This window comes from Molothrus aeneus, chromosome 4 (genome assembly GCF_037042795.1).
Source record: "Molothrus aeneus isolate 106 chromosome 4, BPBGC_Maene_1.0, whole genome shotgun sequence".
Lineage (NCBI taxonomy): Eukaryota > Metazoa > Chordata > Aves > Passeriformes > Icteridae > Molothrus > Molothrus aeneus.
The window spans coordinates 41,869,571-41,896,229 of record NC_089649.1 but is presented as its reverse complement, the minus strand read 5'-3'; the positions used below and the strand labels follow the sequence as shown (position 1 = coordinate 41,896,229).

The following is a 26,659-nucleotide window of genomic DNA, read 5'->3' as shown; positions in this document are numbered from 1 at the left end:
CAGGAAAAAAATAAAACCCATGGGTTGAGAAAAGAAAAGTTTAATGATTGAAATATAATAAAGTAAAATGAAAACAGGAAAAGAAGAGAGAGGAACAAAACCTAAGAAACACAAGCAATTACACAAAACAATTCCTTACCACCCACTGACCTCAGTCCAGCCCCAAGCAGCAACAGGTCCCTTCCAGCCACCCCCCACCCCAGTTCATGTACTGAGCAGGGCCTTCTATGGTACGGAATATCCCTTTGACCAGTTGGGGTCAGCTGTCCTGACCATGCTCTCTCACAGCTTCTTGTGGGGCCTCTCACTGGCAGAGTATGGAGCATTGAAAAGTCTTTGCTGTTGGGCAAACACAACTTAGCAAGAACTAAAACATTAGGGTGTAATCAACATTATTCTCATACCAATTTAAAACACAGCATTGTGCCAGGTACGAGGATGAAAATAAATTCTATGCCAGGTGAAACCAGGACAGCTATGTAAACAAGAGGAAACAGAAGGAAAGTATTTTCCTGCTGTTTAACAGGAGAGATTAATTAGTCACCAACAAGGCTAAAAAGGCAGAGGTACTCAACACTTTCTTCATCCTTGTCTTTCCATCAGCTCCAGGCCTTGGGAAAAAATCCTGGCTGATGCAAACACAGACCCAGTATCTGTGAAGGAAAGGTTGGTGTGTGAGCTATTATTAAAGGAGCTTGACCTCTACACATCGATGTGCTCTGACAGTATCCAACCAAGGAAAGTTGGCCAATATAGCTGTGGGGCCACTCTCCATAATTTTTGAGTTGTGGTATTTGGGGGACATCCGAAAAGACTAAAAGAAGGCTAATGTCATTCCTGTCTACAAGGACTTCAGAGAGGACCCAGAAAACTGTAGGCCCACCTGTATTACTTAATTCCCTGGGAAACCTATGGAAAAAATTTTCCTAGGTGCTGTTACAAGTCAAATGGAGCCCATCATTAGGAAAAGCCAGCACGGACTGACCAAAGACAAATTTTGCTTGACAAACCTGATTGCCTCTTACAACAAATGAACCTGTTTGGCTGATGTGGGGCCTGCAGTGAACATTGTCTACCTGAATATCTCCAAGGCTTTTGATATGGTTTCCCATGGCCTCCTCCTACAGAAATGTGTATGTGATGATGTGGATCTGTGATCCGTGCAGTGGGTTGGAAATTGGCTGCCCAGCCACACCTGGAGGGTAGTGCCCTCTCACTCTGGCAACTGCCACAAGTGGAGTCCCCCAGGGGACGATACTGGGCCCAAGGCTGTTCAGTATCTTCATCAGTGGTTTGGATTATGGGATCAAGTGTGCCCAGATGAAGTTTGTCAGTGATACCAAGCTGAGTGAGGCAGTGGACACTTTGAAAGGGAGAGCCAGCCTGCAGGAAAACCTGGACAGGCTGAAAAATTAGTCTAACAAGAGCCTTATGAAGATCAATAAGGACAAATATAAGGTCCTGCACATGGAAAAACAATCCAGGAGAGCAGCACAGGCTGGGGATCTACCTGGCTAAGGAACAGCTCTATGGAAGGGGACCTGGAGGTGCTGGTAGACAAGCAGTTCAGTGTGAGTGAAGAGTTTGTTGCTGTAGCAAAGAAAGCCAATACAAGACTTGGCTGCATCAACGCCAAGAGAGATAAAGTAACTCTGCCATTCTACTCAGTTCTGGTCAGGCCACATCTGGATATTGTGTTCAGTTTTGGTCCCTGCTATACAAGAAAGATATGGACAGGGTGGAGAAGGTGCAGTAAAGGGCAACAAAGATGACCCAATTACTGGGTAGCCTGTCACATGAGGAAAGGCTGAGAAAACTGGACTTCTCCAGCTGGAAGAAAAAAAGCTTAGGCACAGCTTATTACCATGTTCCTGTATTTAAAGGGGGTCTACTAAGATGGAGATTACCTTTTCATAAGAAGTCTTATGGAAAGGTGAGGAGTGATATGTGCAAGTTACGCTTTGGAAGATTCCAACTGGACACAAGACAAAACTTTTCACAATGAGAATAATCAGCCTTTGGAATAATCTCTCCATTATGTGGCAAGTGGTGGATTCCCCAGCATTGAAGACTTAAGATTTGGCAGGACAGCGTGATGGTGACTCATCCAGATTTTGCTTTCACCAGCAAAGATTGGACCAGATGATCCTTGAGGTCCCTTCCAATCTGGAATGAGTCTACAATGATTAATAGGATGTAAGATGACAAGTGATTGTCAGGTGCCCAAAGACTGACCAAAAGGGAGAAGTGTTAAAATACTTGTGGTAGATAGTAAACATCCCTCTTCCTCTCTCTTGCCACCTGAGAGTAATCCATTGCTGCTCTAGTAATTAGCAAATCTTTCTTTTTAAGCCACAGAAGCTTATTGCTCTGCTCTTCTCTTCATTTGTACAAGAAATCACAAAAAATGAGAATGGCGTTACAGATTTGCCAGCATGTGGTTCAATTGCTCAGCATCTATAAATGCTTGGTTTGGCAGGAAAAACATTACTTGCTGTAAACAGTTTATCCCAGCAGTTCCCGTGGTCACTGATGATCAGAACAGCAATAAATGAGATTTCAAAAGAATTAAAGGAAGAAAAAAAGGTTGGTACAGATAATACTTGCAAGAGATAAAATATTATAATATAATAATAATCAGATTGAAAAATAGAGAAATGTTAAAACAGCAGTTAAAGAGGAAGTACTGCAAACTTCTGTTTAAAAGTATAATTTTTATGTATGACTAATATTTAGATAGACTAGAACATCTTCAAGGAAACAAAAAAGTGGGAACAGCACCTTATATTCTAAACGTATCTTATTTGATAGGTGGAAAAACAATTCACTAGGAAAGGCATAAAAAGGAGGAATGCCTGAGAAGAAAATGCAGCCACAGTCTCTTGATACTGTAGAGCAGACACCTCAACCATTTATTTCCTTTTGCTATAATTTTTAATCTAAGCTCTGGTCAAATAATTTTAAAAGAAGGCAACGCAGGCATCCTGAGGACTGCAAGGCTCAGCAGACACCAGCATATGCACACCTTCTTTGTTACACAAGATACTAAGTGGCAAATTTAGTGCTTCAGTCTTTCAATCAGTGCAGAGGGTTTTGTTTCTTCCTAAAACAGGTTACGAAGCAATCTGAAATCTCTTCTTTGAGTTTGGAGGATTTCTCTGAAAGGATCTGGAGTAATTCTGTGAACCTGAAAAATATAAAACATTGCTAATTGTTGTAGTTTCTGAAAGTTTCTGAGATTATATATGAATTACTTCCACCAATGTGCTCAGATCAATATTTGCTAACCTGCCCTTATTCTTACATCACCTGTTACATAATTTTGTCAATGATATAATTATATAAACTCAAGGAACTTCCAAACAAGTAAAGATTACTTAAAAGAACTCAGATACACCAGGAACCTAGCTAGTCAGCTTTATTGTAAAAATAAAACAAAATGAGCCACTGAAGGTCTCTTTTTTTGGGGTTGTAAATTCAAGACAGAGATGCAAATCAATACTAATTTGTTTTTTATGAGAGCTTTATATTTTTATTTAAAATGCACATTTTCAAATCTACTTTTTCTACAGAAAATAAGTTTATTAATTTCAGACCTAAAATAAAATTTATCATCAGCAGTTCACAAGCATGCAAGTGTGGTACTACTCTAGAAGCTGCAAAAATATCTTGCCAGTACACCACCTACTCTTGCTATAGTTGTAAATATGTCAAAATGCTAAAAAAAAAAAAAAGATGAGATTATGAGACTGAATCTTTTTTCTCTTCCTTTTCCCTTTCATGTCATAACAAGGAAAAGAAGATTCACAGGATTCCTACCCGTAAGAGTTAGGACTACCTCAGAATAAGTGAGAAAAAACTTCAAAACGAAACTCAAAAGATCCTGCCAAGAAAACCTGCTCTTTTATGCTGAGATGGCTCTCCCTAAGCACTAGACTTTTTGACAGTATGATGGGTTAGTAAGTTTTGTTGGCCTTTTACCTTTCAAGTCATTCTCCTTTGCCTACCTGTTATCAAAAATCCTTGACCGGTCCTTCTGTGGTTAGCAAAATCTACCGGAGTCAGTGACTTCTTCTGAGTTGTGTCTCTCTGTACAAAGGAAAGACACACTCTTACCTAGTGAGATACACTTATCTATGGAAAGAGATCAATTATGGTTTTACGGTCTAGTCCAGCAGACTGGATCCTACCAAAGTACAAAGCTCAACACAGCACTAAAACTGCACACTTCTAGCACACACACCCCCTCAAAACCTGAAAAAAAATTCTTCATACAACAGTACCACACCCTCCCCAAGACTTTTGGCATCATCCTCTCTACAGATAGCAGGAATCCCTGTACATCAGAAGTCAGGAGGCTCAGAAATGAGACCTTCTGTAAACCAACAGCAGGCATGAAAGAAAACCTCCTCCCTTTTTCCATGTTTCCCCTTACACTGGAACATACCCTGAATGTATGGGTTGTGTTGGGTCTTGAAAATTGATCAACAGGAACAGTTCTTTCTCTGAGTGGCTGTTGCTCTGCCCTGCCAGCTACTGCACTTGACACTCTGCTATGAGTATATCGTTCTTGATGCTGAGAAAATTAAGAAGAGCATTAAGAGAATGCAGCAATTGAATAAGTTAAAATATTTTTTTCTGTTGACATACAAAAGTTTACAAGAAAGCAAGAAAAATATGTTTTCAATAACCAAAAGCACGAATTTAAGTGTTGACTGTTTTTTAAACAGATGCAAGACTCTTTCTATGTTGGCATATCGATATATCAACATGCTAATTTACTTTCATTCTGGTGATTTATTACTGCCTCAACCTTCAAAACTAGCCAATATAAGATCTGGCTTTTTTCAGTTATTAGCCTTTTCTACTTCAGTCAGCATAGTATTCTAATTCTTATAACCTAACATTAGTGAATGAAACAATGAAAAGAGCTATTTAAATCCAGATGCATAGAAGAGCAAGGTTACTATCTTGTCATCTTGTTGGTTCTTTTAAGATTTTTTTTTAACCAGATTTTTCTGTTGTCAGACAAGTCTTTCCACTATGATCTGTCTGTGACCTAAGGTTTTGAACTGCCTCCTCCTGCATTGTAATTGCACCCCAATGTAACACACATTAGCACGTTAAAACTATGTATTAAATACAAACTAACACAAGCTGTAAACTTACTCACTTCAACAAGTGACATAGCATAATTTATTTCTAAATAGCTTGAAGTTCTTCACTGGTTAAATAATGAACACAACTTACAGGGCTCTGCTGCATTCGAGGTACTGAAACACGTTGTTCAACAGTCTCAGAGTTTATTGGTGGTAACTTGTTCCGGGTCGCAGGCACACGAGCAGAAGATAAACTGCTGCCAACCCTACAGAATTTTAAGGATTCCTCTTTTAGGAGCATTCACATTACAGACTTCTTCATTGAAGTAACATGAAATTATAAAGTAGTACATTTCTTTATAAAGCTCAGCTACAGAAAGTAACAGCACCTAATACAGCAATAAAGAAGTAGAACAAATGCCTTTCCTCAAAAACAATCATGGCTCTGCTTGCTTTCTTCTTCCATCTGAATTCTCCAATTAATAATAAATCATGGGTTAGTTCTCAAGTATTTTTCAAAATCCTTCAGTGGTGAAATTTCAGTAAAGTTCTGAGAAAAGAATAAAATTAAAAACTCACCATTTTTTTCCTTTACGGATTTCATCATTGTGCATATTAGGAACTTCTGAGCAGGGATGGTCAGAGGTGAGAGAAGGTAACCTTGGTACCTTCCTAGAAGATGCCAGCAGAGCCGGAGATGGTGAGAGAACACTGTTATCAGAAATTCTCCCCAACCTAGCATGTGCTGAATTTGGAGTGCTGGAGGTACTGGTATGCTGTTTGTCTTCTTGCTCATTCCTAGGGAAAGAAAAAGAAATAACGAATTAGGATCAAGAAATACAAGGGTTTAACACTGCATCATTTCTACCTCTGCAAATTACTATCATATCAGTGATCACAAGATCACACAAGATCACTGCCTTTTTTACCATTTTTTTTCTAATTGCAAAAAATTTTTTACATAATGTGAATTATGCCGTATTTTTAAAATGTCAATGTCACCTACTGGTTTTTTTCTGCCATGGCAGCATGCCTCTGTTGGAGTGGTTTTGCTTGAATTGTCATCACACCACTCAGATCACTACATAAGTTGCTGGAGAAACGGTAAACCTATTAAAAGCAACAACTATGTGTTAACCTTTACTTTTTTAAAAGGAAGATCTCAAAAAGCACATAGTTAAGAGGTATTTTACTTGTTTTTTATTTATAGTTCCTTTTAAGATGGTTCAGTATGATTCTCAGTAGATGGGGCAACAACACTTTTTTTCTTTTGCTTATCTTCAACATATTTTTATAAACAAATTTTGTGTAATTTAGTTACTGAATTGCAACTCAATTTACAATATAAATTTCAGTTGAAGCCAAAGATTGATTGGCTTGAAAGTTCAAACTTTTCATTTTCCCTCAGCACAGGGGGGGCATGATTTATCAAAGAATTTTACTTCTCCTGGCTCCTGGGACTGCAACAGAACAAAACACACCCATGGGGAGAACCAAGACTGCTGTGCTATCTTTCCTGTGTTCCTTATCTCACTGTTTAGCAAGCATGGAAAAAGAGCCAATGGAAGAAAATTAAGTTACTTGAACTCAGTAGTGAGAGACAGGAGAAAAAAAAAAAACCACAAATAGAAGCAGTGGTTGAAAAAGGAAACAAATGTGCAATTCACTAATCAGAAGACAGAGGGAGGAGACAGCAAGCAGGACAAAATAGGACATTTTATCAATATAAGCATGAGCTTCTACAAAGACAGGTAAGGCCTAGTGCCAGCGTGCTAGTGGATGTACTGCAGAATCCCCTCTCACAAGATGCAAAGAAAATGAGAAGGAATGGGAGAGTCTGAAACTCGCATTGTTGTGAGAAAAGCACTTCAAGTTGCAACTTCACATCCCAGTTTATCTTCTTAATTCTACCATGAAGAAATTACTGGATCACAATAAAAGCATAATTAATTTTTAAGGACAGAATAGAATTTAACAAGACTTTGCAAATCAATGGCAGTAATACCTTAGTGGTAAATTGTACCTTTAAGAACTACCAAAGAAAAACAATTGACAATAAACAAAAAATGAACACTGAATTAAACCTTATTTTAAATTAGATGACTTCAAATACCCCTAATTGATATAAAGACGAAAAAAAAAAAACAGAGAAAATAAAGAAAAAGAGCCTTTTCAAGTTTCAATCAAGACTGTCCAAGGTTTGACAAAAAAAAAAGAACATTTGACAGAGAGGTTTGCTTTATTTTTACCTGTGATGAAACTGAATAAGCTCCAAAAGATACACTTTGTGCTTCAGAGCCTCTGGAAAGAGGAATGGTCTCAGCATCTGCTGTAATATGAATGGCTGGCAAATGCAGCAGTTTTGCTGTAACAGTTTTCAGGTTTTCTATTTGTTGGTCACACTCTGCACAACAGCAAAAAAAGTAGAAGGAGCAAGAAGTATTTTCTGTGTTTACCAGCCATCATTTCTTGGGGTTCAAGCAATACGACACAGTAAATAAAGAGTTGCACATAGCTTTATATTTCCATGCTATTTAAAAATCTAACATATATTATGGGTTTTTGAAAGCATTTCCATTTGTCTATGCTTTCTTGGGCACTGACATACAAGCTGGCCTATACAGGTAGATTCAGAGGTGGTTTTTTAAGAAAACACAGCTAAGACCTTTGAAATGCTGTCTAAAAATCCCCAGAGCTTTTCCTTTCTAAGTATTAAAAAAAAAAAAAAAAAATTTTTTATATATATACCAGCCTCATCTGACAGCAGCTATATACCGTTTCATTTTGGGTATATGTTACCATCTTATTTCTATTATAAACCCAAATTCTTTTCCTTCCTAGTTTAAATACTAGCTATACAATCTTTAAAAATATAAAAGGGCAAACCTATCATAATACTGCTAAATGATCCTCCCTAAACTATAATACAGAGAGCTAAACAATCCACCTGCGGTGTCAAAAGAACTTTTAAATTACAGAAAAACCTGAAATAGTAAGTTCTGATGCTGCAAGCATTCAGAAAAATTTTGCCATTTCTTACTTTGTTGTATTCTTATATTTGAGGTCAAGTGTACCTTACATTACAGGTAACTTCCAAGACCCACCCTCAGTTATTCTTCTGTTACTTCTGTCCTTTTAAAATACATTGAAAGAACTGAAATTCCCCTCAGCCTCCAGAGATAACACATGCACACTAAATAGATTTTCACTTCTTTTTCCTAGCTTTTCCTTTTCCTCACTACAGTCTGTTAGAATATGAAAACATAAAATAAAATTACATGCGTCACCTTTTCTTCATCCTATAGTCAAGTCATGAACTCCTGCACATCAGCAAGACTGTCTATCTCTATTTAACATTCTGACCACCCAAGGGTTCTTTCTATTTCTAAAGCTTAAACAATGAGGACTAGGAGACTCTGATTCCTAGGTTCCAGATCACATTGTCAGTGATCCCCTGACTAATGATGACTAACAGCATCAATTTGCATCTTCAAGCCAGTGACTAATATTTTTATTTTTTTAAACATGCTCTCTTGCAATGAAGCTATTTCAGTATTTTTCTTTTTACACCTCTCATACAAAACTCCCTGAAAATTAGGAAGAAAGTTTTATTTTAGGTGCATGTGTGTGCACACATTCTTGTGGCAAGGCATTACATATGTTACAGTTCTACAGCACTGGTTATCTTAACTAAAGCTTGGAATATTTGCTTAATTTAAGCAGATAGGGAAGGAAGACTTTTCTGAATTAGATTCAACAAGTACTGTATTTTCAAATGAAAATATCAAATACCTGGGATACTAGTTTCCCAATTTTTTTTAATCAGTTCCTCCAATATTCCAATGACATTGCTCCAGATATGATCAAACACTTCAGAAGCCACAGCATCTTTGATACAGGCATTGGGAGAAACAGGGGGAATGCCACGCTTACACCTCTTCTCAGAAAGACGCATTTTCTTTTGTTCCCAAATTTCATCCTCACTAATAAAGGAAACAAATTCAAAAGAATTCCCATGGGAATTGACTTCCCCTCCCGCCCCCTCCTTCAACAGAGAAACATACATATGGAAGAAAAGGCAGTCAGCTGGAGATAACCAAAAAATTCAAACTCAAATTCACCTAAGAGAAGAGAACCTATCAAATACATATACTGATTTCTTTTTCCTTTGCTTGCCATTGAAAATTTAAAAATACCATTAGAGCATTACAATGGAAAGATCTACATGTCTAGGAAAAAGTTTTAGATATGGCACATAGTCATTTGAGACTAAATCCTATGCTTTTTACAGTAACACAGGCAACAACATCTGTTTTATTTGTCAAGAGGACTCTCACATGAAAATTTCTTTCTCAGCATGCCCTGTGTACCTGCATACATCTGCAATTTTCCACCATTGATCAAAGATGAAACAACTTTAAAGGATTTCTGCAGTATGACAAGAATAGTAGAGCCCATAGCCTTGTAAGTACCTCCTTCCTATGCACTACAGTTAGAACATTTACTCTTTTTAATTTTTTTTCTGTTTCCTCTGTTTCTAGGGAAACATGTTTTAGCAACCTAACTTGGTCTCCTAACATGGCCTTCTAGTACACTCTCTGAGGAAGAACATTTTAACTTTTTTCTTCTTATAATGCCATTGTATTTTTTCCTAAGGAATGGGGATTTTTTGGAGATCAAAAAGATGCTTCCAAATTCCTGCTGGTTTCTACTACCTCCCTTTGTCTTCTCTGTCACTTCTTCACTTCTTCCTCAAGCCACACTGCATAATTCTTAACTGTATGTGAAATGTGGCTGATTGATCCTACTCACAAAATGACCAAGCTATTCTCCTGTCAGGCTTTATAATACCTAATGTTTTAGTTATGGAGAACAAGGTATTTCAGAACTGAAGGAAACAAGAAGCATATGAAGGAGACAAAAGAGAGAAACATACCTTCAGACAAGTCTCCCTTCTAAATTAAGTTTGTTTACTTACTAAAACAAAGAGATAAAACTACTGAGAGCATTCTTAAACCTAAATACTTCCTAAAAAGGCAGCAATCCCAGTCTTCTCTTTCAAAAAGAACACTGAAATGGTCTCTGTCTGAAAGGTTCCTCAGGTTTTCACAACAACTGTGTCTTTGTTCTGAGTGTGCATAGGCACACAAAAAGCTGTGCTTTGGGCCCAATGAGTCCTACCAAAGCTTTCCCCTTTTAGAGGCCTTTTAGAAAACAGCACATGATGATCTTTCATCCACCCAGTAGCCTAACTGCTGGAACATTCAACTGGCTCACAGGAAACCTAGGCTGCACTGTCAAGAAGATGACTGAATGATTCGTCGTGCACAAGAGTGCTCTAAATGCAGGCTGTAACCTGCAGCTCTCCTCACAAAGCTGTTGTACTCTGTACAGAAAGAATTTAAAACTCATTAGGGCAGACAGTGACAGCACAAACAATGTAATGACACTAAATATCCTGATGCTCAAGGCACTCACTTGGGGAGAAGGGATACCTTCATTCTCAAAATTAAAAGAATCTTAAAATTAAACATTCATTTTACTGAATCTCCATGCATCAAATACCTCAAAACAACTAATTAAGACATTCCTCTGAAATGGGAGATGTGAGCTTTAAACCACTAGAAAGACAACATACTTAATCTTCCACATGCCCAGTGAGTGTCCTGACCATTGTGCTACCGGACACAGGGGCAGAAGAGAAACACAGTTTAGTAACCCTGACTCAGTTCATTGATATTTTTTCATTACATTCTTCAAAAATACATATATCTGTTATTTACAGTTCCTTGTTGTCAAAGGCAAGATATTCCTCTATTTTTCCATCCTCATCATAAATTTCTTCTTCCAGGAAGGAATACATGGCTGAGTCTGAAGCAGAAATCCTATTGGAACTTGAATGCAGTGATGTGTGTATTGGAGATACTGCTGGGATCAGTTTAGAGCCTGAGATGCAGAGCCTGAAAAGAATATCAAGGAAATGAGAATTAAACATTCAAAGAAAGGAGAAAGTGCATATTTAATTATACTGACATGTTTCAGTAATACAAAAGTAATACTTGTACATGTTTCTGAAGAGGGAAGACCAAAATTAAAACTTTAAAAAATTAACATACTCTTTTGTATGACCAGTACATTCAAGGAGGCCAGGTACACACTTAGTATCTACAAGGGTATCATTTCTGCTCTGAAAATGCTGAAAGCCTTCATCCTTTGGCACTAGGAGCTGCTTTCCTAGAACCCTGAATAAAAAGGAGAGAACAAGCAGTGTCATAGATGAAAATCTTAGCCATATGCAAATATCAGAATACAAGCACCTGCAAACAGTAGGCTATGCAAAAGCACAACTTACATCTACTTTGAGGGGCCAGAGCCTTGTGTATTACCTTAATATTGCCTATTATTTAAGTCATTAAAGTTAAGCTGATTTACACAAGATGAGATTTTAGTTTATAAATTTTAAGAGCAAATAGTAAAACTTGTTAGATTGTTCTAAAGCCAGACAAAAGTAAACACACTTCCTTATGAAAAAACTATGTAAGATACATTTTGAAATGGATGCAGAAGACAAGTAACATCTGCGACTTCACTTATCCAACCCCAGTATTCACCAATGTGAGTAAAAGGGCTAATCAAAAGTGTTTACCTGGAAAGTTAAGGCTACAGTTAAAGTTCAGAAAATGTGTGAACTCCAACATGCATAATGTAGAGAGGAAGAGCAAAAAGGTAAAAGCAACTCTAAAAAATTTACACTAAATTATAGAATAAAATAATTTCTGAACAACTTTGCCTGCAATAATTTTATTAATCAAAATGAAGGGCATCAGTTGTTAAAGCACCACTGCCCAGACTGACTGACAGCTATGGCACAGCTCAGTCCCAGGGACAGAGATGTGAATGCACAAGTGTTGCTGATGCCCAAACCATAAGAGGGTACCCCAAAAATTCAAATTACAATGGTAATTGATTTAAACTACTAAGCAAGAATTTCCTTACCTTATATGAGGAAATTGTTCAACCCAATCTGCACATTCTGCCCGCAGGTTCTCTGTTTTTGAGGTCACTTTTCCTTCAAACAGCATTTCATCAATCTCCCAAAATAACTGATGCACTCTCTGCGTGTTGACTTTATCAAATTCCTATATATTATAAAGTTAATAGTTGTTAGCAAATATGCACGAATACTAAAATTTCTGTAATATTTAAAAAACAGAACAACATGAATCAACTTGGCTGAGCATGTCAAAATGCATGTTCAGACTATATATTTTTGACACAATTTATATACCACAAAAAAAAAAAACCCAAAAAACAAACACCCAAAAATCCCATACAGCTGGCCTGAACAAGTTGATTTAGCAAAAAGGAACTACAAGACTGTATTTCTTTGACACTAACATATAACATACAGCTGCCTAGAATTAGCCCTATTAAAAAAAAAGAGGAAAAAAAGAAACAACTGTTATAAGTTGTTTAGACTCCCAGCTTATTCTCTGTGCCAATGTGGAGCACACACACAACCAGCATCTCCAGCACCCAGGGCACTGTGCTCTTCTTCTTCCTTACTAAGTACAACAGCTATGAGGGCAAAGAGGGAGCACCTTATGCCTGTGGACCTAGTCTAGGGCTTAGGAAACAGCTGTCCGTGTGAGAAATGCCCTTCCATACTTCTTCACTGAACCTACAACTCAGTGCAACTAGATAGCAGGTTAACACTGCTAGCAAAGCAGGCAGTGGCTGCAAATGAAGGCAAATGAAAATAGTAGAGAAATGCCTGATTTTATCCAGTGATGTAGAGACAAGCACTTGGCTGAGGGTTTCTCAGCTAGGCACTGTTTGTAGTCACATTTGCCACGTACATTAGACATTTTGATACACTAACAAAACTGATAAAACTCAAGGCCCAAATTATGCTTGTTCACTTCCAGCTGAATGCCTCAAAGCACTTTAGGCCACAGAAGGGATCACACAGAATGAGAAAATAACTCTCACACAGGTTACTGTAATATCCAGAGTCAGGCTTTCTCCTGAAGGGCTGGCAGCGACAGGTCAAGTCAGTATCCTAAAGGTTAGGGCATTATGCAAAAAGAATGGCAGAACTACCACTATCAGCCACAGAAGTTTTTCTGAAATGAAAGTGGCAGCAACTGCAATGCTGCAACTTCCAGCCTGCACCAGGTATGCCTCAGAGGTCAGCCTTTGTAACAGTAAGACCTCTCTTTGCATCATCTACAAAAAATAACTGAGTTCATGTAAGAGCTAAATATTTTCCAAGACCGGGAAATTTATATGCATGTTCATGAATGTACTTCATAACTGAAAACATTGAGAAAAGTTCAATTTAGACATTGCCTGCACTATATGGTGTTTGAAAAGACATGTTTTATCCTTTGCTTGGACTCAAAAACCTAAGCCTACCTTCTTCAGTAAAACAGCTTTGTTTTCCCCAAACTTCATAATTTATCATTTTATTCCATTTTCCTTTATTACACATTAGCTGCACCAATACCAACATGCAAGTAAAACTATTTTTAAATATTCAATTAATACACTTATTCATTAGGCTATTATGGATGAGGTGCTGCATGTCCAACATCAGTAAAAAAATAGTATTTCTACAATATTTAGAGAAAGGGTAATATAAAAGTTTCTGTGACATACATCATCCCTCCAGGAGTAAATCGAACTTCTTTCAGTAGACAAACTAGTAGTATAGCTGTTTATTCCAGACCAAGAATTATTCAGCTCCGTGGGTGTTGTGCAACCACTAGGTGAAAGTGATGAAAGTGTCTCACTGAAAAGAAGACAAATTAAAATGAAGAACACATGTATTTTCTGCATAAACATACTTTAAATAAAAAAAAACTAATCAAGTAAATGGTGCAAGCGGATAGTTTAAAGTAGAGTGAATACATGCTCCTATTAGTACTATTTACTGTCTCAAAGGCAATTCCTTCTACACTATTAAGTTTTTGCATGCATATAGACCATTGCAAATGTATGGCACTCTAAAATATGCATATGAACATGTGTATGTATTTGAATATAATTATATGCATATATCTATGTTTCCAGCTCAAACAATTATTTTGGTTTCTCCACGTCAGCTAGTGATCACATGAAAAACAGATGGAAGATAACATCAGGTTTCTTTAACTCTTTCACATTAGAAGCTTCCACAAGAAAACTTTTGCAAAACTAAGCACAAGATCTCTACAGATGTTTCAAATAGCACTGAGTTACATGTCTCTATGCAGCGCTTTTTATGTTGCTAAATCTGGTGCACTTTAAAATTTGAGCCACAGCAACTCAAGCCCCCAAAGTTCTAGTTGGTCCCTGCCAGCTATCACCCACCCCAGGATGCAGAGAAAGCAGTGATAATTGGATGTGCAGGCAAATCCTAACCAGTGTCATCTGGAATAAAATTTCTTGAAAGGTAACTAACCTGCAACATTGGCGAGCATGATTTCAATTTAATCATGAAGTCTGATTAAAATTTTTCCCTTCCAGACCTAATCGGTGCCCTCTACTACAGTCTTAAAATACTTAAATCCATATCACAAACCAGGAATAAAGTTCAACCCCTTTAAACAGCAGGTTAGGTCAATTTGTATCCTGTATTATATTGTGCAACAGTTATTATCCATGAGAATGATTGGAAGAATGATTAGTGAAAATTAACTCCAATCTGGAAATATCTAAGTCAAAAGTAAGTTAATTAAGTATTATTTCAGAAGTACATGTATACCAGGTATAATTGTCAATGGCTTCTTGAACATTTCTTGCAAAAACTGATGGAAGAGACACTCCACTTTTTCCAGAGAGACACCGATTTGGGGAACCTCTGGACAGTCCCTTCCTATAAACACAGAAACATAACATTCCATAATTTTAAATAAGGTTAATTCACATCTCCACTGGAAGGGAGGGGGGGCGACAAGGGCAGGGGAAAGGAGAAGAGGAGGAAGACAACTACTCTGTTGAATTTTTCAATTTTTCAGTCCTATCCATCAAGACAAATGTTTGCTTGAAGCAAACAAATAGCTTTTATTTGCTTTACTTACAAAAGTATGTTTAAAAAAAAATGTACTTCTACTTTGAGACTTGCTTTACTCCACTGCCATCCTCCTTGGATTTTGCACTTCAAACTTTGCAAGAAGCACACACAAATGAATCATCATCGCACTAAAGCAACAACAGAGCAAAGGCACAAACCAATAATTGCCCATACAACAGTTTAATGAAGGAATGTTTTTTTCCTTTATTTGGGAGAGTGGGGCTTTTTGTTGGGGAGTTTTTGGTTTTTTTTTTTAGATGGAAGTTGTTTATAATTACACAACTGTTCATAATTATATATTACGTTGGATGCAGGCAGTTGGGTCATTAATATGCTAAACCCAGCTCTTCAGAACATACACAGATGTGTGAAAGTGCTCCTTGGAAGCACTTAGAACAACTGATTGCTTCACCTATTTTCATGCCATAAAACCCTCACAGCAGCATGACTGCATCAAAGTACATTTGTGAATGAGTAACTATAAGAAAACAGCTCACAGTTCCAAGAATTTTCTTCGTTTCTTTAGACAAGAACTGTAGGTTGGCCCTGCAGCAGTTAGGATTGCCCTGTCTTCTTTCTATCCTTTCTGATATTTACCTTTCCATTACACGTATTACAAAGACGCATATGTCAAAGTCTAACTCCCCACTCAAATGGACCACATCACACATCCTACTGCTATGTCTGGGTTAAGAGAACAGCAAAACCTACAATCAGCATGAACTTCACATCAGGGAAGACCTTAAATTTAAAATTCTTCAAGGCTAGTAAAACAGCAGTGGAAAGCATTTCCATGTGTTTGCATTTCATATCCTATCTCTTCCCTAGGCATCTGCTTTTGGCCAGTAAGCACCAGGAGGCTCTATGAATATTCATAAGTCCAGTCCCATGACTTGAGTCTCATTTTGTCCTAACACCAAAATCCATCTCTCAGGAAGTAACAGTGAGGCCACAGTCTATCTTTTACATGGAATGCTATTTCCTTCTCTTCCTGTACATCCCTCTCTAACATTTGCCATGTTATTTATCGCTCAGGGAGCCTTATAAGGTCTTTCAATTTTTTTTCATACCTGACCCTTGCTCTTAGTATTTTTCCACAACTTAATACCACCACCAAGGTTTAACACTTCACTGCTCTTTACCTGCTCAAACTGCTCAGGTCGGATTCCTATGAAACATCACTGGAGAAGGAAATCACTTACTGTTACCTTCTGCTTACATGTAATATCCAAGCTAGACCTCCCCTGGCACAACTTCAGGCTGTATCCTCTTCTCATTATGGGAGCTGGAGCAAAGTAGTGTTTCTGCCACATTTTTCCACTGCATGTTGTTGTACTACGTCTCCTGACTCCTTGGATCACACGCCCTTAGATGCGCCGGTTAATTATTGCAATATAATAAAACTATAGGAAAAACTCCTCCCAGCACATCTATAGCATCACTTCCCCTGCGCTGGCAAGGGAACACCAGAAGCTGGAACAGCTCCCAGCTGCTCACCGAAAGCTCCGCAGCGACGGGCATTACACGGGGACGACAATACCGCGGCAGCGCTCCCGCCGCCCCGGCAGGACGGCAGGCGGGCCGCGGAGGACACCGCCCCGCCACGAGCCGCAGCCCCCGGCCCCGCCGCCACGCTCACCCGGGACGAGCAGCCCCCGGCCCCGCCGCCACGCTCACCCGGGACGAGCAGCCCCCGGCCCCGCCGCCACGCTCACCCCGGGACGAGCAGCCCCCGGCCCCGCCGCCACGCTCACCCCGGGACGAGCAGCCCCCGGCCCCGCCGCCACGCTCACCCCAGGACGAGCAGCCCCCGGCCCCGCCGCCACGCTCACCCGGGACGAGCAGCCCCCGGCCCCGCCGCCACGCTCACCCCAGGACGAGCAGCCCCCGGCCCCGCCGCCACGCTCACCCCAGGACGAGCAGCCCCCCGCCGCAGCCGCCCCGCAGGCCGGCGCCCCGCGCCCTGCGCATGGGGGCGCGGAGGGCGCCCCTCGCACCGCCTCGGCGGCGGCAGAGCCGCACCGCCCGCTGCCGGCGCCCACCCGCACCGCCCGCGGCTCGCCGCGCCACGCCCCGCCGCAAGGCCTCGCACCCCTCCGGGCCTCCCCACGAAAAGCTAAAGCCTCAGCCTGGGCGAGAGCGGTGCGATCTCCCCATCTCTCGCCTCGCAACGCGCAGCCAAAGAACGCCGAGCTTGGTCTTTCTGAACAGAGAAGGTTTCCCTCGCCTTAGTAGATGAACAATGGTTATGCGATGCTAGCCAGCTACATAAAGATTTTCCCTTGTTAATTGAGTTCTCCTCCGAACTACCTCTGTGCACGTCACCGATCTTCTTTGGCACGGGTCAGGGGAGAGCACAGACTGTCAGTTGCAGATTTACGCTAGCTCCAGTAATCCACTAGCTTTATTCATCTCTAGCTCCAGGACATAAAAACTCTGGTGTCTACGTATTTTGCAGAAAGCATCTCTTAAAGGAGGAAACAGATATGCTTATAAGCGAAAAGAAAATACAAGAAAGAGAAAATAAAAATAAAGGCAGCATTAAATATGCTGAAAATTAAGACTGAAAAAGGAAGACATATGAAGCCTCACCTTACAGGAAATCAAACAGCAGCATTTAAATGGCATTTAAAGTTTCATAACCAAACAAAATATTGCTCACTAAGAAAGGCATATAGAAAATGCCTAGCATTTTTTCTCTGATGATAAAATATTTTTTTTAAACCTGTTCAGTAAGGAAAGTTCCACATTCTTCAAAGGCCCATTCTTCCATGTCAGTAAATCATTAAGAAACTGCATGCATAATTACAACTTTCCTTGTTCTTAGCAATCATTCTTCTATAGGAGCAGGTTTGTCCAATACTTCGGACACATGCGCACACAAAAAAATAGAGTCCTTTGTTAAGAAAAACATATCCAAGCAGATGAAATCTAGAATAGAAAATTATGTCCTGGTTAAGAAAATGCAATTTTAACCTTCCACCTTCTCCTATATTTCCACAGTGGAGAGCAAGAGTTAAATTTTGTGCAACTGTTTTGGAAGGCTTTTTTGTCATTACAGCAACAAGATTCAGCCAGTGGTCACCTCCACACCTTACCACTACAAAACCCCACAATATCATTTGCATTTCTCTAAACCAAGCCCCTTCTCCCTTTCCAACCAACACAATGGTAATTATATGGATAAATAATTGTGAACGAGTATATTATTAGTATTAACACGACTTCCATCACTCTAATTTGGAACTGGAGAGAACTAATAAAGGACATTGCCAAAAGACATTCAACCAAAGGAGTTTAGAAAAGTCAATTAATAGAGAAAAATGCTAACTTTATTATCTGTCACACATGCTATGAGACCTTTTTAACAAATGATTCAAAGGCTGTTTTGTAGCCACAGCCCCAATAGAAAACATTATGCATTGCTCCCTTGCCAACAGAGTATAATATCCTAATTTCTAATTAAGCTGCTGCCTTGTTGTCTGAAATAATTAATTTCTTAGATTTCACATCTTTACATGTTCTTTACTATTTTGGAAGTGTGATTTGTAGCAAATGTAAACATACTAACCACATCATGCTCTCATAACGAGATATGCTTTATCTTTTTACCTACCATTTACAGCTGGGGCACTTAAACCTGGAGAAAAAGAGGGTTCAGGGGGACCTTATCACTCTCTGCAACTACCTGAAAGGAGTTTGTAGCCAGCAAGGGGTTGTTCTCTCCTCCCAAGCAGCAAGTGACAGGATGTGCAGAAGTAGCCTCAAGTTGTGCCAGAGGAGGTTTAGATTGGATATTAGAAAAATATTCTTCATTGACAGGGTGGTAAAGCCTTGCAGTAGGCTGCTCAGGAAAGTGGTGGAATCACCAACCCTGGAAGTGTAGGTGTGACACCTGGGGACAGAGTTTAATAGAGAACACATCGGTCCTGGGTTAATGCTTGGACTTAATGATTTAGGGGTCTTTTCCAACCTTAATGAGTCTCTTTATTAATTTCACTCATATTCTCACTTTCTGCTTGTTTGTCTATCCCATTCTTGGTTTGTAAAACCAAGACATTACTATTTGTATGCCAGGTTTCTATAAAACTTTGATGTGAGAGTATATAAAAAAAAATTAAACTGTAAGCTCTCTCTAGCATAAATGTGGAAATACATCTGCAGGAAAAATACATTTTGAAATCACACCAATCTTTCTTAAACTGGTCTGGCACAATTACCATGGAAGTCTATTTCTCATTCTTCTTTGAAGTGATATAGCAAACAGAAGTGTAACGCCACAAATCCAGCCCACTCAAATATTCCTCTTTAAAGGCTCACTCAACACAGTACCCACCTGTCAGGGGCATTTTCTTGGAAGTGAATAAACACTCCTGGTCAGTATCATGTTCACTGAGTAGAACATACAAACTTTGTTGCAAACAACACTGAAAAACTGTCACTGCACAAAATGATCCTTCCACACATTCACCAGCTAATGCTGCTCCATCTTAGGAGCAAGCAAGAAACAGACATGTCATGGCTACTTTCCACATTGATAATGTACAACATTCCATGCATGGCAGTATTGTAGTTGAATATTTATACCACAGAAAATACAAAATTCACAAGAAATACACACATCCTTTTCCTTCTAGGTCAGGTAGTCATCTGTCCAACTTGGTTGCAGTCAGCCATGGTAAGCTCTCCCTCTATTGCTTGACAAAACACATCTTTTTCAAGACTGAGAGGATCTTTTCTGCAGTAAATTATTTTAAGGCAGCTATAATATGTTTGGCTAGTTTGTTTAGAAATGATATGGCTTATTAAGGAGAAGGAAAAAGAAAACCTGCCTTGAAAGGTAATATAGTAAATGTTGACCTTCTTAGCTTCTATCAACACATCTTTATCATTGCTCCTACTGAACATGCCAGAGGCTTGACAGATAGCAAAAATACATTCCAAAAAATTATAGTATGTCTCCATTTGAGAGTGTCACTCCAGACTTGGAGATAATTTTCATTTTGTTCTCATCTTTATTAATGAGCACTGGCAGAAGTGTTTCAATGCTTTCAGTTATCTGGCTGTTGATCAATGAATGAAGTACTGACTATATCTGAAGCATGAAAATAAAAATCTTTATCAGAGTCTTTCCACTGATAGTGTTTAATCATACCACCTGATTGGCTCTTTCCTCTTACAAAAATGTCCCTTACTGTCTTTGAAGCCATGTATGGGTTACTGATGTGTTGATGATCAAACTACCTTGGGAGCATTTGTACAGTTGAACTCTTGGTGAGTTTTTCCTGTGTCTTTTTGATCTGACAAAATTACCATAGTTTGCCACAATGTCAATTTTCTTCATATGTTGCTAAAATTCTATTTGTAAATAAACATAAAAGCCTCACTTGGTTCAAAATGTAGGTAGCATTGGAACAAAAGCATGAAAGTTTCTCTGTGCTTGCCTGCATCAACATCTACAGTTCATCAGTCCTCTGTGGCTGCCTCCTGCACAGAGTGCTCACTAGGTGCACTCAAAATCACCTCTTTTACCCAAGACCTGTTTCCCCTTAGGGTCAAGGTTTTCACATGTTATCTCATCTGGAGTGAAGAAAAATAATAAAGAAGCGAATGCAATTATTTTCTTAAATCACTGATTTAAGAAAAAGCAGGCCATCATTTCCATCAAGTGCAGTGTCTCTATTAGACATTTTCATATTGAATTCAGAAACAAATTTAAAGCTTTTCCAACCATGATTTGTGCTGAGTTCTGTTCCTGTCTTTATGAAACCAAGTAAGAATAAACTGCTCCAATTTTTAAGAGAGGCTTTTTTGTATATAGTAATTTTATTCTTCTGCAAATTTTAAGGCTTTGTAATTTTGAAATGCATTCAAGTTGGCATGAGCTTGCAAGGTATTATATATATAATTTTAAATCTATTTGTAATTTTGATTCACTGTAAAAATGTAACTGCAAGTATAATTCTTGGTTATAGGAAATATAAACAATTTCTGAGTGCAAGGTACTATAGTAAGTAAATCTGACTTTTTAATATAAATTATGAATCAACATTGAGAAAAATACTATCATCTTAATTAACTGCAATAATAAAGAATGCTAATTAGTGTCTTAGAGAAGGTGTTTTATTTCTTTGGATCTGATAGGAGGCATTTACTGCTGCAGGATCAAGTGTCTGAACAGACAGGGACAGAGTAGCACCCTTACAAAACACTTGGAAGTAATCCACAAGACTTTCCCTGTGTATTCTTTTTATGTAAATTTGGAAAACCAGTAAATATTTCCTTCTGTTCATTGATCTCTGAAGAAAATTGCACATATAATGAATCACTGAGAACAGGCGCAGAACTTTATCCTTTCAGAATTTAAAAAAAACAAAAACCAAAAATAAACTGAAATGTGACAGTTCTATAGTACAGACTGAAGCATTGCAATTGTGGGGACACCTTAGTCTGCACATGCTTGGGTGTACTAAATACTTTTCTCCTTCCTCTGGCTTGAGATGTGAAGATGTGCAATCATATTGCTAAACCATTATGTAGCCAAACAGATTTGAGGACCTGAAAGTTTTCCTCTATTCTTGCTATAGTGTGACTTCCATGGTGGTGTACTAGAAGAAAGGCACTACTGAAAAACAAAGTAATGATCCTCTATTCATCCCACAACCACAACTCCTTTTCTAAAAAACAGAGAGAGACTGAGCAATAAAATCCAAGTAAAAAATAAGCAATTGCACAATACCACTGCTCACCACCTGTATGGAATATCCCTTTGGCCAGTTCAGGTCAGCTGTCCTGGCCATGCTCCCTCACAGCTTCTTGTGCACTTCCTCACTGGCAGAGCCTGGGACACTGAAAAGTCCTTGACTTGGGGTAAGCACTGCTTGGCAACAACCAAACATCAGTGTGTTATCAGCATCATTCTCATACTGAATTAAAAACACAGCATCTACTCAGGAGACAGACAGAAGTCATCAGAGTAAGGATGTAAAAACTATCACGTGCCAACTTGTGAACATTATGAACATATGTTTTCAAGTGAAGGACTCCAAACAGCACAGAAATCCTCACACTGTTATCCATATAGTGTACATACATGCACAAGTACACATTCACACCACATCCAAACTTTTCCAACAAAACTGTAGCAACAGTGAGAAAAGACTGACTGATTCAGTCAGTCATGTATTTTGTGAGACAAGAAATCTCTAATTCCTTTGGTATTTGACAAAACTGACAGGAATAATCTCACCACTGAAAAGACCACAAATTTTCACCAAACTACTGCATTATCCAAGAATCTTCTTCCTTATGAAAAATATTGATTAAAAAAAAAGCCCATTATGAGCCCAAACCTTAACTAAAAGCATGACTCCCATGAACAATGCATGCTGAATTCTACTTTAATACAATTAAAAAGAAATAGTCCCCTAACTCACAAAATTTTAGAGGAGTTCACAACAGTTAAGAGTAACAATGAAGACTGAAGGTTCTTCCTCTTCTTTTCATAGTTGACTTAATAATCCTGTTTATTGAGCACTGGATCAGAAATAAAATGCCTGCTTGTAAACATATCATCTTAGTTTCCAACAAACAACACAAGTGCTCTATATCTAAGAACAATTAAAGGACTTAGAGCTAAAATGAGATTCATTGGGTTTTAGGGCTCTGTGGTTGCCTTTTTTTTTTTTCACATTTATTCTCTAGTTGATTAGCTTGTACTGCATCTAGCTCTTGGACCCCCAGCATAGGAAGGATGTTGGCCCCTTGGAGCAATCCCAGAGCAAGGACATGAAGATGATCAGAGATCCAGAACACCTTTCCTATGAAGACAGGCTGAGAGTGCATGGACTGTTCAGCCTGGAGAAGAAAAGGGAAGACCTTAGAGAAGGCTTATACTACCTAAAGGGGGCCTGCAGGACAGCTGGAGAGGGACTTTTTGTACAAAGACATGTAGTGGTAGGACAAGGGAGAAAGGCTTTAAACTGAACGAGGGCAGGTTTAGATTAGATACTGGGAAGAAATTCTTTACTCTGAGGGTAGTGAGGCACTGGAGCAGGCTGCCCAGACTAGTTGTGGATGACCTATTCCTGAAAGTCTTCAAGACTGGATTGGACAGGGCTTTGAGCAATCTGGTCTAGTAGAAGGTGCCCCTGCCCATGGCAGTGGGATTGGAACTAGATCATCTTTAAGGTCCCTTGCAACCCAAACCATTGTTAGAAGTCCATTAACATTTTCCAAAAACTGAGGTTTATATACAATATTACTAAATGTTAGTAATTATTTTTAGTTGCATCCATCTAGAGAGTGTAGATGAATGTGTAGCACCATGTGAAATTAAAATTTACTTCTTAGTTCTTGTACACTTAATTGCAATGAAAAAATAGACCATAGCAAACCACCACATTACTATATTTGCTCTTTTAGATCAGTACAATAAGGGAAGTGACAGCTTGGTAACACTACAATGTCCCGTCTAGGTTAGTATGCATTACAGTGTGAAAGAGATCTATTGCTTTTAGTGGGTAAAACAGGAGACAGGGAATCAGAGTTCCCACCCTCTTCTGCAGCTCATCGGGTTACTTATATGTACATTTTCAAAGTTAGTAATTAGTAATTTCGAAACCCAAAGCTTGAGCCTCGAGAAATAAAAATTGACAAAAGATAATGATAGTGGTACATCACAGAAAAAGCTACATTTCTCATACCTAGTTCACAAACATTTTTTTCCATGTATCAGAACCATTCTGAAAAGAGGGAGCAGCAAAATTAGTTTCTACAAAATATTACCCACCCCTAAACAACATAACTTAAGCTTTGCCCAGTTTATCTTTAGATTAGGTAGGGGTTGTTATGTCATCTCACCTACCTAATTGCAACATGTTAGGATAGCAATAATAATGTTTCTTTAAAAAGGAATCCGTGTATCTTGGTACATTAACATATTGTTGCAAGTGTAGCATAAGGCATCTTCATATTCTCTCAAGAAATATCATGGTCTTTTTTAGCAGAATATATTTTCTTTCAAATAAGACTAAAAAGCTGTGAATTTCTTTCTCCATTATGAAGAAAAAGATTTATTCATTATAAATCTTCCTTCAATTTGAAGAACAGGAAATTGCTATGTAAATAAATAGCAAATGTTAAATCTCACAAAGTACTGCCATAGTTTAGCCCTATGCATTACTAGGACAAATAGTTGGTAGTTGTGGAAATCAGAAAATTTAGCATATCTGAGAAAGACAGAAAGAAATCAGTGCTGAATTTCACAATTTTGCACTATCCATTTACTGTCATTGCTATCAACTTGTATGTACTTAACTAAGATATAAAATGGATCTTTTCCTTTATTAACTAATTATTCATCATAGATTGCTATCAATTAAAATATACTGGCCATTGAGGTCTTCTAAATCATTTTAAACATCAATAAAACTTGAAATGAAGGAATTTTACGTACGTAGGCAAAAGCTTCCTGTGTATAACTATCAATAATGCATTATCATATTCTGTAACTCACAAATTCTCATCTCAACTCTAAGCAAGGAATGCTAAGGTTTTCAATATTTAATTAAGATGCTTCTTCTAAAAGCTTAAGTGAAACCATCTAATTAAAAAAATGCTAATGTGGAGGTATAGACTTTCCTTGTCAGTGATGCATTTTTTTCCTTCTTCTACCTCTTTCTGGTTTGGTTTTGTTTTTTGTTTTTTGAAGACAGACAATACCTTATCAGTATAACCTTTATTGCTATTAATAAAATATTTGAAATGCCACCATGCATACAAAAGCTTAAGTTTGGGGATAACAAGGTGATATCAATTAGAAGTGGTTCAATAGCAAGTCAAAATGAGTATTTTGCTGGACACAATCAGTTTTAAAATAATAGGGTTTATTCTTCACCCCAATACAGTCAGTTTGTTTTAAGAGTGGATTCCATTCTTCAAATTTTTTTAATGATAGAAGTCATAGACATTTTACTTGGCTTTATTTTTGGTACTGAAAGAAATAAGTAGCTAGGGGGAAATTACAGGGACATAACACTGATTTGTTCTGGCATTGTTCATATAAAGCATCTTAGAAACAGAGCTCTATTACTACACATAAAACCAGATTAACCTCCCTATTCATAAAAGGCTACTATTTTACAAATACAGTAAAAGTTTTAAGCCTGAAAGAGCTTACAATATGTTCTGAAACAAAATAAAAAGCTCTAGATTGGCGTAGGGGGAAATAAAAGAAGCACGTCAGGGAGGATTTGTGCTCCTACTTTAAATATTAGCCTACATGGAAACCGAACTTAAAGCAGAGGTTCCAAAATCCATCTGAAGATTTAAGTGTACTAAAAGAGATTCCAGTCCTTTAGAGTTAAAAACTTAAATACACATTCATTCCTATCAACACCTAACAAAACATTACTGTTCTTCTGATTGTCAGTTGCAAAGGTTAGCACAGTTTAGTACTACAGAAGCAGCATTTATAGATGTCCATGAAATATATACAGTATCTTCCTTTTTTTTTTTTTTGTAATAGTATGAAAAATTCCACCTCTACAGTAATGCAACTGTTGCTCACTTTTATAAATTCCTCTGGTTTAAATACATTAGGAAACCACTTCAGTATACCTTTGCTGTAGCAAAATATCACCAAATGGAAGCATATACTTAACAGGCTTCTTTTATATGCAGCAAACCTTAAACGTTTCAAGGTGGGACTTGAAAATTAAACACAGAAGCACACAAACCAAGTTTCACACCTGTTATTGACACTTTAGAATCTCACTAGGCAGTGACTGAAATATCTGCTTTGATGCGCAGTAGCAACCTCGGGACAGAACTTGATACAACTCGCACACCTGCGTGAGGGACCTTTACGATACCTACTCAAGCTCACCATCCCCTGCGCGCCCTCTGCACCTCGGCTTCTCTCCCTGCGCATCCCCAGGTGGGGACGGGACAATTTTCCGTGCAGGGCCGGGCTCTGACTCCGGTCCCTTCCACGCGGAACCGCGAGCGCTTTCCAGCTCTTCGTTCCTTACGGCGCCGCACGCACACAGCCCGTGCGAGCCACCGCTCCTGCCCGTGAAGATGCGCTTCCCTGCTTCTGGCATACTGCCGGGGGAGGGAAAACCCTGCCCACGGAGATGTTCGGTACCTCTCAGGACGCCCAGAGGCAGAAAAAGTCAGGAGGAAGGAAGCCCCAGCAGTGAGGGGCGCACACTTCCCCCGTACCCCAGGTTTGCGGGACGCTCACTCACACGGGAAGCTGTGGGCTGCCGGCCGCCTCGTCGCCCTCGGCCGCCGCCTCCTCCCCGATGTCGGGCAGGGTGATGAGCAGCCCCTTGGCCGCCGCCCGCCCCCCGGGCTCCTTGTCCGTCTCGCTGGACGGGGTGCAGCCGCCCCTGCCCTCGGCGCGGCCCCCGCCGGACGGGGGTCGCGGGCTGGGGGCCGGCGGGGAGCGGCGCAGCCTGGAGAGAAGGGCGCCCGCCCTCAGGGCCGCCACCTTCAT

At 39.1% G+C, this 26,659-nt stretch overlaps 1 protein-coding gene across 3 annotated transcripts; it reads right to left on the bottom strand.

Moving 5' to 3' along the window:
- Positions 1–24: 24 nt before the first annotated feature.
- On the bottom strand, positions 25–26,659 carry FAM149A (family with sequence similarity 149 member A). 3 transcript variants are annotated; one of them, XM_066548357.1, is made up of 14 exons: positions 26,409–26,659; positions 14,848–14,958; positions 13,761–13,893; positions 12,096–12,238; positions 11,216–11,341; positions 10,883–11,059; positions 8,892–9,082; positions 7,349–7,503; positions 6,106–6,209; positions 5,679–5,897; positions 5,251–5,365; positions 4,448–4,576; positions 4,008–4,089; positions 25–3,187 (listed from the first exon to the last, which is right to left on the bottom strand). In XM_066548357.1, the coding sequence occupies exons 1-14, from the start codon at positions 26,657–26,659 to the stop codon at positions 3,114–3,116; spliced, it is 2,010 nt and encodes a 669-aa protein (XP_066404454.1). In that variant the 3' UTR covers positions 25–3,113. The 3 variants fall into 3 exon arrangements, with proteins under 3 accessions (XP_066404454.1, XP_066404456.1, XP_066404457.1); XM_066548359.1 differs by lacking the exon at positions 26,409–26,659 and adding an exon at positions 17,066–17,157; XM_066548360.1 differs by lacking the exon at positions 26,409–26,659 and adding an exon at positions 16,950–16,962.

Excerpts from the sequence above, each read along its gene's own strand:
- FAM149A (XM_066548357.1), bottom strand. The coding sequence starts at position 26,659 with ATGAAGGTGGCGGCCCTGAGGGCGGGCGCCCTTCTCTCCAGGCTGCGC. Across the intron at positions 9,083-10,882 it reads GCCTTTGACAACAAGGAACT|TGAGGATGAAATTTGGGAAC; the intron begins GTAAATAACAGA and ends TTCCTTTATTAG. Across the intron at positions 7,504-8,891 it reads TTGGGAAACTAGTATCCCAG|AGTGTGACCAACAAATAGAA; the intron begins GTATTTGATATT and ends GCTGTTGTGCAG.